Raw genomic sequence first — 14534 nt, 5'->3', positions numbered from 1 at the left:
AAAGTCAGGACTTTAAATATAAATTTTTACATTTTAAAATTTTATCAGTTAAGGGTTGTTTTGATGTCTGCCGTTAACAATAACATATATTGTATTAAGACAATTCATCATTTAATAATAAAAAAGATAAAATTTTACAATTTTGATTAGATAATTAGTCGCTTGTAAATAGATTTAAACAATTTTTTTAGTAGATTTAACTCTACTAAAAAGTGCAATTAAAGGTAATTATTTATTATTAAACTAGAATTAGAACGAAAAGTGTTGAGAATTATGTGGAGGCAGCCAACTTTATTTTGTAATATTATATTATAATAAATGGAATATTCTATTAAAACTTTTGAACCCAATCCAAATGACATCTACAATACCTAAGCATTGCGTTGCATTTTGTATACTTATTATCATCCCTCCACTTTTATTTACTGCCAGCTGGCTACATTATTTGACCTCCACATTTGGAGGACTTTTTTTCTTCATCCTTAGCAATATTGTGGAATCAGCATCCATAAACTTGGTATTATGGATCAGTTTACGTATATCTTAATTAATCTTTTGGAACTTTAAAACTATCGATCGATTAAGAATTCCAATGATTATTCCTATGAAGGATGATAAAAACTTGAATTTAAGAGATTATGTTAGATCCTCAACTTAATATTATGAATTAAATACTTTTATTGGGTCAATAATGGTACAATCAATAGTAAGGGAGGAGTACTCTTACCAATTGAAATTTAGTAGTTCTTGACCTTCGAACAATTAGGGATATCTAATGTTTTGATTGGAAGTAATATTACCTTAATAGCATAATAATTATTTTTCATATATAAAAGATAAATTATAGCATGACAATAGACTTTACTAATAGATATCATTAGATTTAATAGTATTACCAAAATTTTGACTTTTAAATTTAGATAAAGCGGTTTAAAATTATCAGCTTAAATTAGGTGTAATGTGACCTACTTTTAACTATTATTAGTTTATAATATTTTATATTTATAAATTTAAAGGTGTTGTACACCTGTTAAATATGTCAAAATTAAATATTATATTTCAGCATGTAATTTAATGTGAAAATTATGGAAAGAAAAGTGAAGAAAATTCAACTATTAAAATACTCGAAAGAGTTGAATCTTCTAGTATTTCAAAATATTTACTTTCTGTTGAGTTGATTTGATCCAATATATTAATTAATTAATTATTATATGTATATTTGATTATTTTAATACATTGATTTTTATTTTTATTTTTATCTTAAATAAAATATAATGATAGAATAACATTTTTCTTTTAATAAAACCTAATATGTTCCTCTAACCATTCTCTTCGTCAATCGAAAGTAAAATGTAAATCAATGTCTATCATCATAGATAAAATGGAAAATTTACTATAATTTAAAATAAATATAAAGTCATTCTCTATTTTGGACGTCTTGATATTAATTTAGACATAACCATGTTTATACATGGTTAGATTTATCTCATAGGATTGAAATGATATTTTATAATTTAGATATAATGATATATAGTTATATACATGATATTGTCAAATTAATACCAAAACTTCTTAACTAAAAAATTATTTTATATATTTTGAATTATTTCCAAAATTGATTAACGAAGCTTCCAAGGAAACATGAATCCATCTTCTCAAAGTTGATGAAACCTATTTCTTAAAAGTGCTTTGTACAACAAGTGGTATTAGAGCAACAGTGCTATTTTAGAAGACTTGTATAAATGATTTTGAAAAAGCAGTTATAAAAACTATAATTTAGAAGCCACATCTAAAATTCTTTAAGATAAAAAAGAAATCATTATGAAACATAATTATAAAGTGTTTTTGTAAGGTTAAAATCACTAGATTTTCTATGGGCTAAAGTTCCTAAAAGCATATATTTAAAAAGGGCAGTGCCAACTACCTTTCGATAGTTTAAAGTTCGCTTGAGACTCTTAGATGTATTATTCAAGAGATCTTCAGTTTGTATCTTCATAACTACTAATAATGGATAACCATTGGAAACTTACCTAACATTTAACTTTAGAATCCTCATAACTAATTAAAGTGCGTCCAAATTGGTCCAAGTAGCAATATATATATTGACTTGAAGGCTTTGATGGAACGACTTCTCAATGTCAACTCGCGATAATAGTGACATTGTCTTCTCCAGCCGAATACAATTACTAATGGGTCAATCTCAAATTAAACATAAGAGGATATATAATACTTTTAATAATGTCAAAACGGTAAATGAAAATAAAACCATTTTAAATACGATATATTTGTAACTGGGGAGGTGGAAAAGCCCATTTGATTAAATATAAAACATCACATGCATAAAAAGTAAACACCAATTTCTCTCCATTACAAAAGTGAGTTGTGGAACTCTTGGGTCATCCATCATTCTAATCATTCACAGCATTCGGATATACTATGTTACTAGTCAAAGCCTAATTACAACCATTAGATCATTGGTCAAGAATTTTGGACTATAATCCCATGGTGAATTCTAACACCAACTCAAAAAGAAACTAAAAATATGACCTATTATTTTATATTTCAAAAGAGGTGTTATAGTGATTCTTTTTATTTGGAAGCTTCCAAGTCAACTTCTAGAGACCAGCTTTGGTGGAATGTCCACCAAAGTGATAGTGGGTATTGAGATTAATGTTTTGTTATTTTGTTCCCTTTTCACTTCTCTATTTAAGTAAATAAAAGGCGCTTTTTGCTAATCAACAATCTTTCTTTTATGAGACATCTAATTGACTCTTGAATTTCATCCATTTGACCTAAAATTGAGCACCAAGTAAAAATCCTCTTACCATCAACATGATAAAGATGAAAATTTGTCACATCTCTTACAAAGTCTTCAATGAAATAAGCGTATGTACACCCATCCAATCACAACACACAATGTGATTAAACGAACATACATACACTCATTCCAATGAAGAATTTTTGTCCAACCATCTTCAATACAAGTAACTGTTACTCCCATATATAACCCATGGATCATGATCCAATGGTCCATGGGCTAATAAAGGAGGGTAAGATATCTACTGTAATAGTCCTTTGATACCAACCCATATGTTTTCTTAATGTTTTACTAGATCTGTGGGTAACGTTACCCTAATACTGTAACAGTAGCCTCTATACCAGCTTATTGCTTTTGTCAATGTTTCACTAGTTATTGTTGATGATTCTAGTAAGACTTCGTACAGTTAAAGTGTTTACTGAACAAAGTTGATTGTGTTAATATCAGTACTTAACAATGACTACCAAAATTATCTACATACATTTGAGGGGAAGCAAAAAGCACAACAGATCGGAAAAGAACAAAATTTACACCAAACCAAGAGATTCATTCATCAGAATTTATAGTTCTTTTACCCTTTAACTTATTATCCTCTGGTATTGGACCATAGAGACAGATCCGGAGGTCGCCTTGTAGTAGTCGTTGATGAAAGTAGTTTTTATACAAGTCCCAGAATTCATCTCTGCCAAAGGGACAAGTGTAGATGAAGTAAAGTTAGTAAATTGCAATAAAATTTCTAACCTGGAAATTAATTTTTACTTTCTTCAATCATGGCATTCAATAAAAGTCAATGGACAAATCAGAGACACATAACTACCAAATCACGAATATGTAATGCTTTTTATATCATTCATTAAAACTTTCAAACTGCAAAATTTCCAACCATTAGGAAAAAATTATTGCGCATAACGGATTATATGGAAGTACATGAATCCAAAAGCTAAGTTAATAAAACGTAAAATTTTCAAAAGTTATTAATGGAGCATATAAAGTAGGTTTCTGGCATTATATAATAAAAGTCAAAGCAAAACAAAACGAAGCAACAAAGAAAATGGTGACAGACTTCATTTGTAATCGAACCTGACTTGAGGAAGTGTAAATAGAAAATAGCCCTTCAAATCTACTTGCATGTCTAGAACAATCACTGCTAATCTTGAAAGCCCCAGTGCCTCAATGTCAATTAGCTTCTTTATCCTGTAGTTGAAATCAGAAAGAGAATAGGAAATCATATCATCCAACTAGATCGCAGACTAACTTAAATTCAGGGAAACTGATATTTCCACCTTACAATTTTGATTTCACCAAAGAGAAAAGAAAAAAAATCAAACAACACAGTGCAAGGTTCACTTAACTCTTCCGTTTTAAGAAAAAAATCATAGCAAATTTTGCATTCAAAAGGTATTACAAGGTGATGATAAAGCAGAACTGCATTAAATGTTTAAGGGGAATTCGTAGTTATGCAAACTGAACAACATAAATTTATATCCAGTAATTAGGAAACAAAGAGAACTGAGCCCAGCAAAAAATAAAAGAAAGATGTTAGATAAATAATTTACAGAGTTTAGTTAAAGAACAGAGAAGCAAACAAGAAGAAAATTTGGACATAAAAAACTAGTGTATTGAACCCTTAAACTGATTCTCCCATCTCTGAATATTCCCTTCTACAGTAGGATAACCTAATTGACGTAATAAGAACATAATTATAACTTCAAAACAACTCCACTCAAGTACGAATACCATTGAGCATTTTGCACTAAGATAAAAGTAAAAAAGTTTTTGACTTTTTTTAATCAAACATAAGTCTCTTACAATAAGAATTAAATCGAAAATCAAATAAGACGAAACATCTTCCTGAATTAAACTATTTTAATAAATAGAGAGGAAAAAAACCCTCTAATTCTTAAAAAATTATACTATCCAACTGAAAGAGTTAAATACTAACCTGCTTGGTGTACCACTAGCAAAATTAACACGGCTCTTTAACAAGGATACCTGCATCAACCATGAAAGATACACAATAATTATACCTTTAGTTATCCAAGAGATAATTACAGGACAGCTTTCAGAAGTATTAACTGTCCAACATCACATAAAGCACAATCAAGGGTCTTGTGTTCAAATCCTGAAAAAGTCCTTTTTTCCATTACTCAATATTGATTCATAGAAAAAGATGCCTATGTGTTTAGATCCTAAAGTAAAACTCGCTGACTAAATTCATTGATACATGTGAGCATAAATGTTAAAGATTAAAATACTATTATTGGGTAATTTCGTATAAAATTTGGGATCAATATAGTATCCAACAAACACAATAGAAGGGTATAAAAAACAAATTTGTTTAGAAGGCCATTTAACTGAAAAAAAAAAAATGCTAGACTTGTAATCAGATATTAAACAATTCTATGTACTTCACAATTTCTTTGATGAATACAGCATAATAAATTATATTATAAGATATTATGTAAATGTTATTTTTGTATTTGACACACAATCATATCTATCCTGCCATCAAACCTCAACTGTTTAAAATTAAAACTCCAAACAAAATTTACAACCAAAAAGAAAAAGGCACCCGGGAATCATATCTATCTGGCCATCAAACCTCAACTGTTTAAACTTATAATTCCAAACAAAATTTACAACCAAAAAGAAAAAAGCACCCGGGAGGAAATGGGATCATGCTGACATGCAAGGTAATTCATCAGTGGTTTACAGCCAGTGTCTGTCATATCTATATCAATATGTGCATCATTTCTAAACTCTAAAGTTAACAAATAAATCTAAGAATCTCAATAACCTATTGGAGTTCAAACTGATATAAACTTTTAATAATGAAATCAACCTAATTCCTAAAATATTTGGAAAGGACAACAAAATAGTTGAGAGCTTTGGACCAGACTGACGCGCAAAAAAATATATTCAGCATTGCTAAAGCCTTTGAAATCTAAGTATCTTAGCATCTTTTCCCAAACCCAACAAGAAAGAGAATGCAAGAAAATAATATTAAACAAATTGACAAGGAAAGCTACATGGCTCAAGCTGCAATACAAGTATACAACAACAAAATCTACAAAGCACAGCCCAGAAAGATTTGAAGTCAAATGATTCCAAGAGAGGAAGAAGACTCTCGGTGTCTAGCAATGTTGTTGAAAAGGTTAAAGTTTCCAGTAAATGAACTATAAAAAAATAAAACTTATACTACTCAGATGTTTAATTGAGTATAATAAAATTAAATCAACTATCTTAAAGCCAACTTAATAAAGTATAAAATTTTTAAATATAAAAGTTAAGAACCATATTCTGTTATTGATCACAGTTCTTCATACAACTATTGTGGCCTAAAAACCAACCTCAACAGATTCATTGAACATCAAGAACATAAAAACATCATCCTAAGCAATAAGCACCCCAAAAGCCAAAATAGCTAAGACGGATAGCGTCCTCAATATCCAAGGGTGCCAACAACTTTTAACAGAGTTCTTAATGCTCAAAGAATCTTAATGATAACCATAGTGATTAAGAGTCTGGGATCAGACTGACGTGCAAATAAAATATGATCAGCATTGCAAGTGCCTTTGATATCTCTGTATTTTAGCATCATTTCCCAAATCCAACATGAAAGAATACTGAAAAATATTAATATTAATAATTTATTCCACATCAATTTCATTCAGATTTAAGAATTTAACATGGGTTCAGGGATCTAATAGTAAGAGATGTTTAATAAACAGAAATTCTGTCATGCATTACAGGCAATATTGACTTTAATGTTGAGTTCAGGATCAGACTGACGTGCAAATTAAATATATTCAGCATTGCAAGTGCCTTTGATATCTCTGTATTTTAGCATCATTTCCCAAATCCAACATGAAAGAATACTGAAAAATATTAAAGTTAATAATTTACTCCACATCAATTTCATTAAGATTAAGAATTTAACATGGGTTCAGGGATCTATTAGTAAGAGATGTTTGATAAACATAGATTTTGTCATGCATTACAGGCAATATTGACTTTAATGTTGAGTTCAGGATCAGACTGACGTGCAAATAAAATATAATCAGCATTGCAAGTGCCTTTGATATCTCAGTATTTTAGCATCATTTCCCAAACTCAACATGAAAGAATACTGAAAAATATCAATATAAATAATTTTTCCACATCAAGTTCATTATGATTTAAGGATTTAATATGGGTTTAGCAATCCAATAGTAAGAATATACCATTCTGCACTCATACGATAATCTTTATAGTTTTAACTTGAAATAAAAAGTATTATTAATCTAGCTACGACATAAATTAGTCAAAAACATTTTAAACTTTTTTAGTCACCATAGAATGATTACTGGCATAATCTACAAAATGAATTGCACTTATATATAGATCAAAAGCTGTATACTCCAATCAAAAAATGCTAAAACAATTGAGTGAAAAGCAAGAGAAACAACCTGCTCTTCAACCTTCATGTGTTTCGAGAATAGCTTTACTGCATGGCATTCTTTGGTCATAGAGCGCAAACCCCTACGGTAGAGCAATATATTGTTCAGGGACATATTCTCATAGAAACGGCCGGGGGTGGGGGTGGTGGGGTGGTGGTGAGTGTGCTACATTACATTGATATTTTTATTATCATGTATTTTTGTGATTTGATGCCAATGGTACAAATCATTTTCCATTTCAGATGCAAAGAGAAGGTACCATACCTTAGAAGTTCTATCGATCTCAAGGCAGAAGTACTAATAATAAGAACTGCTGGACATCCAGGATCAACTTTCCCTTCCACAAGCTGTCCTTCACACAATTCCTTTTTCCATTGCGTTCCAAAAGCTTCTTTCATATGCTTACCCAAGGTTTCAGCATCTTGATCCAAGTTGTTAGACAGCTTCACAATACACGACTCTGAAAAATTATAAACCGGAATTACAGATTTTCAGTGTTTTGGTGCATATGAATTCCATAGATAAAAATGCAAAGTTGCAGCCATATATAACGGTATCTAGAAAGGGTGCATAAAAAGATCTGATTATTCACCAAACAATTATTCATCAAATATTGACCACCTATAATGTAATATCCTCCGTTAATTCTATTATCATTTTCACTTGTTATTTTTAAAACTACCAAACACAAACATGAATAAAAATGTTAACTGATGGTCCATTTCTATTATTTTGGCATTGCAATACACGTACTCACATTAGTTTAAACATTCCCTTCCTTTCATTGGTCAAACTCAAGACACGTCATCAAGACCTGCCATGGGTGTAGTGGTCATATCCAAACACTAAACACTCCCACCTTCCAAAACTTGTTCTCTAATCATTTGCTTTTACTCTGAATAATAAGATTTTTCATCTCTTCTTCATAGAATTAACATCACTTCCAAAGAAAAATCATCTTCAAACACATCTCATTCCCATCAATACTCCCCTTCTGCATTCTCCCATTCATTTCATACTCTTTTTAATTTCTTTCTATCATTTACTTACTAATTTATTTTCAATAAAAAGCAACTGAAGTTGCATTAATATAAAGGAGCTTTACAAATAAAAGCATGCATATCACAAGATCTTTTACACGAACATTAGAAATGATTAAGGAAAAAAAAAAAAAGATACCTTGAATCGATTCCAACTCAAGAGAAGAAAGCTGGACGCCATTGGCAGACTCAAACTGGTTGAGAAAGAAACTGAGTTGCTCCGATGCTGATGTAGGTTGTAATTTGATTTTACTGTTCTCATTGTTGGGGGTTTTGGTCTTGATGTGGTTGTTCTTATTCTTCTTAAACTTGGTTTTGGTTTTGTATTGTTTGGGAGCGAGAGAAGGTTTAGCTTCCTTTGAAAGCTTCTTCGTTTTCGCAGCACTCCCCATTGCTATTGATAGGTGTTTGTTTGCTGCTGGCTGGGTGGTTTCTCTAGAGTTTTGACTGCTACTTGAGAGTTTTATAATCAAACACTCCGCTGCCAACTAGGGTTTTCGTTTGGGTTTTTAATTTTTTATCATGTAGCCCTAGAGAGACGACAAAGTTTTGACGCTTCTATGGTTATGTTTGGTCGGCGGTATTGCACGATACTAAAGGGTTAAAATTCATTATTTCAATACAATACCATGTTTGGTTACACTTAAGAGAGAGAGTGCTGTGTTAAAAATTTAAAACGCACTATTTCTTTAAATTTAATCCCCACGTCCCCCACGGCCACGGGTTATCTTTGCACTAAACAAGAAAGTTACAATTTTTTTTTTAAATATTTATATTAATTAAAATTGTTTAAATAAACTTTTAAAGAATAAAAACTTGCCAACATGGCTATTGGTTTGTTGCCATAGGCGAACCTCGGTATCGACTCTGGTGGAGCGTTTGGTGACATACCAACACCATTGATAGATCGTTTGATTTTGAAGTGATCAACGACTGGCTTGTCCACTCCAAGCTTCTTCCAGTGTCATGTTTTGAACATCAAATGTGGGACTTCGATTCAAAACATGTAGACTCCAATTCGCTACTTCTGGCCAAAACTACTTTGGAATCCTTCCATTTGCCAACATGCTTCTCACCATGTTCAAGATTGTTCGGTTTTTTCTCTTCGATATACCATTTTGTTGGGGTGTGTAGCCCATTGTCAATTGCCTTCGAATTCCATGCACATCACAAAATTTCAAATTCTTGTGACATATATTCACCGCCACGATGAGTACGGAGAGTTTTAATGGCTCTCCCAACTTTGTTTTCCACTTGAGCTTTGAAGCTTTTAAATACTATAAAAGCTTTAGATTTCTCGTGCAAAAAATAAATCCAAGTTTTTCGGCAATAATCATCAATAAAAGAAATAAAATATTTCTTTTTGCTATTTGATACAATATTAATGGGACCACAAATATTGGAATGAATCAATTCCAATGGTTTATGTGCTCTCCATGCCTTCCCTTTTAGGAATTGCTCACAATGTTGTTTGTCAACAACACATTCTTCACATTAGAAGGAGGAACAATATGAGGTAGGCCAATCACCATTTTCTTTTGAGAAAGAGTCTTCAACCCATTGAAATGTAGATGGCCATAACGAAAATGCCAAAGCCACGCTAGATCATTGATAATCCTATTTTTTATAGAGTTTTTTTATTGAATTTCAATAGGATTTAGGATACTTGTCATACATTTTGCGTCATGATTGCTACTTAATTCTTTTAATTTTACTTTGCAGGCCTAAACGATGATTTTGAGCATAAATGATGATTTTGATCATAAATGGCGTAACTTGAGCTTGTTAGGTCCGAATGAATTGAATCCAGCATCCGTAGAAATCCAAGAGGCAGATCTACAACTTTCATGTTTTGAGTTTTTCCTAATTTTGACTATAAAGGGTGAAAACTATGCTTGAATTTGTGAACAACATGTTTGCGAACTAAAGAAGATGTCTTTTGGAACATGTTTCAGTTCTTTGGCTATAACATGAGTTGTAGATCTCAGATTGGGATGATTCTTGAACTATTAAAAAAATAATTTAAAGGGCTACAATTCTTATGTTTACAATGTTTCAAGATTTAGACTGTATCATGCTCAATTTCGACCATCTAATCTTTGCCATGGCAAAACTACGTCAGATACGAAAAAATAAAACAATGTATTTTGACTTTTTAGGGCTTCATCCTTAAGTAAGAGAGGTATAAATTGAAGCAAAAATGAAGGTAAAATGAGGTGGAAGGTAAAAGGTTCATTTTTAGGAAGAAATCAACATGGAAGAAGAAGAGAAGTGAAGAACATTGAGATCTAGAAAAGATTCTCCATCCTTTGTGTCTATTTTCAATAATGAACCTAAATTCTTCTTGTTCCTCTTGTTTTATTTCAATTTTGAGCATGAACAAAACTGTTGAGTTAGGCTTTTGATGTAATCTTTGATACAATAGTTCAATTTATATGATTTAAGATGCTTTTAGTTTTAATTTCATGATTTGAGTGTTTATTTCTATGCTTATTGTCTTTGGATACTTGATCACCATTCAAATGATGTGTTGTTCATGATGAGATTGAGAAGTGATTTATGATATGTGCTTTTTGGAATAAACACCTTAGATTGAGTGAAAACTAGAGATAGATAAATGCAATCTATGAAATCTAGATAGAATTTCACAAAGCTTAAGAGACCCGGAACTATTAGACTTCAATTCTTAGTTCTGAAGGTTAATAAGAATGGATAGGACAGTATAACATGAGAAGGAGTACCAAAGATCTTAGGGAATTCGATTTTCAATCAAGAAATTAGAGCTTAGGTAATATAATCTATAAATTGAACTAGCGTAACTAGGTGAAATCAAATACCCTAGCATTTTTTTTATCATTGTTTGTTGATTGTGATATTGGGTTTTGGTTTACTTTTTTTTTTTTTTTTTTAATTAATTGTGAATTTTTCTTTAGATTGTCAATATTTCGTCACTTGATTGTTTGATTCTTCAATTAATATTAAAGCTAGAGAATTCAATACTTAGTAATACTATCCTTGTGGGAATGATACTCTACATATCAGTTCATTACTTTTTGCGATCAGTGCTCTTGCTAAATACGTATTTTAGCACATCAATCATTCATCTTTGTCATAAAGCAAGTCTAAATGCTCTTGATTTGCAACAAAAATAACCTATTTGGTGTCATCTTCACATGGGCAATAATACCCCTATTGGGATCATAAATTTCACAAGCACATTCTTCAATTGTAGCCACGTATCCCTTCTCTTGCAACTGTCCCATAGTTAACAAATTGTTTTTCAAGTGAGGTATATAAAATTTTTTTGAGATAGTTTCAATATTACCATCTTTAGTCTTGATTTGAACACCACCCCTTCCTATGACATTTACTTTGGAATGATCACCAAATCTTACAGTGGTATAAAATCTTCATTCAAATGGGTAAATAATGACTTACTACCACACATATGATTGTTGCAGCTTGTGTCTAGGTACCATATGTCTAGTTCAACGTCATTCTCCTTGACATGGAACGCCATCAATAGTGCTTCTTGCTCCTTTTTCTCTACAATATTTGACTGCTCTGCACTTTTTCCTTTATTTTTATGAAGGTTGGTGTAGCATTTAGAACGATAGTGCCCATAGCTATGACATCTAAAGCATTAAACATTGGATTTGTCGCGTCCTCTACTGGAATTTGAGAACTAATATCAGTAGCTGGAAAATTTGGATCCTTCCTTCCATTTTCCTCTAGGTTTCCTCTGCCTCCTCTTCCTTTACCGCTTCCTCTACGCCTTCCTCTACTCCTTCCTCTACCTCTTCCTCTTGAACCTGAGGATTCAATAAAGGTTGAAGCTTTCAAAGCTTGCTATTTGCTGGTGGTGATGTTGCTCCGATTCACCTTTTGTTCATGGACTTGAAAAGAACATTGTAGCTCATCTACTGAGAGTTCGTCTAAGTCATTTGATTCTTCAATCAAACAAATGACATAGTCAAACTTTGGTGTCATTGATCGAAGGTTATTCTAAACTATGGAAACATTAGTCACCTGGTCACCATATAGCCTCATTTTGTTTGCAATCGCCATTGTTCTTGAAAAATAGTCATTCACTGACTCTCCATGCTTCATTTGAAGAGTCACAAAATCTCTACGGAGAGCTTGAAGTTGAGAACGCTTGACACTCACTGAACCTTTGTATGTCTTCTTCATAGAATCCCAAATTTCTTTGGAAGTACTTTTTTCAAGAATAGTCTCAAAAATAAAACGATCTATTGCCTGGAACAAATAACCTTCAGGTCAGTTAGCTTCTGCTCATCAAGTTTTTTTTTTTTTTTTTTTTTTTTTTTTTTTGGTTTTGTTTAGCATCTGTGAGAACTCCTCTTTCTAGTTCTTCAATACCAGTTTCCACAAGAGACCAATACTGCTTGGACCTCAGGAAATTCTCCATTAACATGCTCCACTGGTTGTAGTGACCATCAAAACGGGATTGGTTGGCTGGACAAAATTATTAACCATGCCATGGTTTCTTGCTACTGCAAAAAGAAAGCTACGGTTTTTTTTTAAGAAGATTCTATGTTATGGAAATGAAAGCGGTGATAGACCTTTTTTTTTTTTTGGGGGGGGGGGATAGGGGATCATTAAAATGGACCAAAGGAAACTATTGCTTTGGTATAGATTCTTTCTTTTAGAAGAGTAGGACAAGGCTTAATAGGCTTTGATACCAGATCTTGAAAAAAAAAAAAAAAAAAAAGATATTGACAATAAAAGAGATTAAGGCTCAAATCTTTTTGGAATACACAGACTCAACTTAGCATTCAAATAGTGAGAGATTACCACTTAAATAGAAGAAATTGAACTGAAAAGTAGGAACCGAAAAAACCATGACTATATCTCCACTACGGGATGTTAGTAATCGATGAACGATGGCAGTGGAAATACAAAATTTTTTGCTCATCAATTACTCTGAATATGCCAAGATCAAGGTCTACTATATATATTACATGCTTAAATTGAAATAGTGAAAATCCATACAAAGATTCGATTATACCTGCGATTGGAGGCTCTTTCAATGTCTCTGAATATGATTCGCTACCAATTCGAGAATGGAATCGAACTGACGTCGTCCACACGAAGACATTAGACCAATGACCAAGAATTAATTTTGCCAAAATTAATTCTTGGCTTTAAGGATTACAAGAAGCTTGGAAGAAAGTGAATTGAGAAGAAGAGAAAAATTCTTCTCTCAAAATACACTCTACGGCCCAATAATGAATTAGGTTGAGAAAACCTAATTTTTTCTTTACTTATATAATAAAGTAAAATATCCATTCCACCCCTCAAGTTTAGCATCAACCCAACATTAGGTATAATTGCATATTAACCCAACTTAATTATTTAGTTAAATATTAATATTAACTCTAATAATTAAATTCATAATTTTGCTAAATTATTCCTATAATAAAATTGGACATTGACTACAATCTCAGTAAATTTAATTACACAACAAAATTACCAATATGTCTATTCATCTAAAAGACGAATATACCATTCTAAAAAGTCATCATCTTTAAAATGTCTTCTAAGTGTATGACCCATAGGCTCCTTATCATATTGGCAGTGAATAGTATCGCAATTGACACCAATCAATCGTCTCACTACACATAGACCAAGATTGGCTCCTAATAAGACATCATAGACACCCGATAGATTCAGATTCAATGAAATAACTACCAATCAACGATATGGTTACCGTGCAATCAAACCTTTTTATCATACGTTATCTCGTTGAGGCTGAGGTACATAAATAGTGTCAACCTCAGTTATCCTCAATATGTTGGTATCCAATTACTGGACGAATGACTGGAATAATAAATTGGATTAAGTAACAACTCAATCCCAATGTGGCCACAGATTTAGTGTCATTGCCATTTACTGAATTGTGTTGTAAGATAATTTCTCCGGTACCCAAAAGTGATGAATCCTTTGTCGATCCACCATAGTCTTGATACACTCCTCGATATAGCCAATCACTACCGTATTGATAGCTCTTAATAGAATTACGTTGGGCTAGTGTCAAACTACACCAATCGGAGCACAAGGCGTTTTGGTGATCTCCAGTCTAAGGATCACATGCACTACCATCGTTAGATGATTTATTCCATAGACGGGTTACCATCCATATGGAATCCTCTTGTGGGTCTGCCTAGTGAACTTGCCTACAGCAAGCACCCATGTGGCGTACCAAGTTGTCGGCAA

At 32.0% G+C, this 14534-nt stretch overlaps 1 protein-coding gene, 1 long non-coding RNA gene and 4 other non-coding genes across 6 annotated transcripts; all 6 read right to left on the bottom strand.

The window, feature by feature from the left end:
• Positions 1-3141: 3141 nt before the first annotated feature.
• On the bottom strand, positions 3142-8917 carry LOC116113845 (uncharacterized protein C3orf26 homolog). The gene is made up of 6 exons (XM_031400007.1): positions 8437-8917; positions 7522-7717; positions 7267-7339; positions 4761-4810; positions 3899-4012; positions 3142-3500 (listed from the first exon to the last, which is right to left on the bottom strand). Exons 1-6 carry the CDS (start codon positions 8687-8689, stop codon positions 3365-3367), a joined length of 822 nt encoding a protein of 273 aa, XP_031255867.1. The 5' UTR covers positions 8690-8917; the 3' UTR covers positions 3142-3364.
• Positions 5705-5789, bottom strand: LOC116113883. The gene has a single exon (XR_004125481.1). It is a non-coding gene; the product is annotated as a small nucleolar RNA Z122 (small nucleolar RNA).
• Positions 6342-6427, bottom strand: LOC116113880. Its single transcript, XR_004125478.1, has one exon. It is a non-coding gene; the product is annotated as a small nucleolar RNA Z122 (small nucleolar RNA).
• Positions 6594-6679, bottom strand: LOC116113881. Its single transcript, XR_004125479.1, has one exon. It is a non-coding gene; the product is annotated as a small nucleolar RNA Z122 (small nucleolar RNA).
• LOC116113882 lies at positions 6845-6930 on the bottom strand. The gene has a single exon (XR_004125480.1). It is a non-coding gene; the product is annotated as a small nucleolar RNA Z122 (small nucleolar RNA).
• Positions 8918-11688: 2771 nt separating the features above from the next.
• Positions 11689-13541, bottom strand: LOC116113844. Its single transcript, XR_004125474.1, has 2 exons — positions 13327-13541; positions 11689-12554 (listed from the first exon to the last, which is right to left on the bottom strand). It is a non-coding gene; the product is annotated as an uncharacterized LOC116113844 (long non-coding RNA).
• Positions 13542-14534: the final 993 nt, after the last annotated feature.

The sequence above is a fragment of the Pistacia vera genome, unplaced genomic scaffold, assembly GCF_008641045.1.
Source record: "Pistacia vera cultivar Batoury unplaced genomic scaffold, PisVer_v2 Contig691, whole genome shotgun sequence".
NCBI lineage: Eukaryota > Viridiplantae > Streptophyta > Magnoliopsida > Sapindales > Anacardiaceae > Pistacia > Pistacia vera.
Note: the sequence above shows the minus strand (reverse complement) of the source record. Positions and strands in the feature narration are given on the sequence as shown.

Coding starts and splice junctions, on each gene's coding strand:
- LOC116113845 (XM_031400007.1), bottom strand. CDS start 8,689: ATGGGGAGTGCTGCGAAAACGAAGAAGCTTTCAAAGGAAGCTAAACCT. Junction 7,340..7,521: donor AGATCGATAGAACTTCTAAG/GTATGGTACCTT, acceptor GCTCTACCGTAG/GGGTTTGCGCTCTATGACCA. Junction 3,501..3,898: donor TTTACACTTCCTCAAGTCAG/GTTCGATTACAA, acceptor TCCCTTTGGCAG/AGATGAATTCTGGGACTTGT.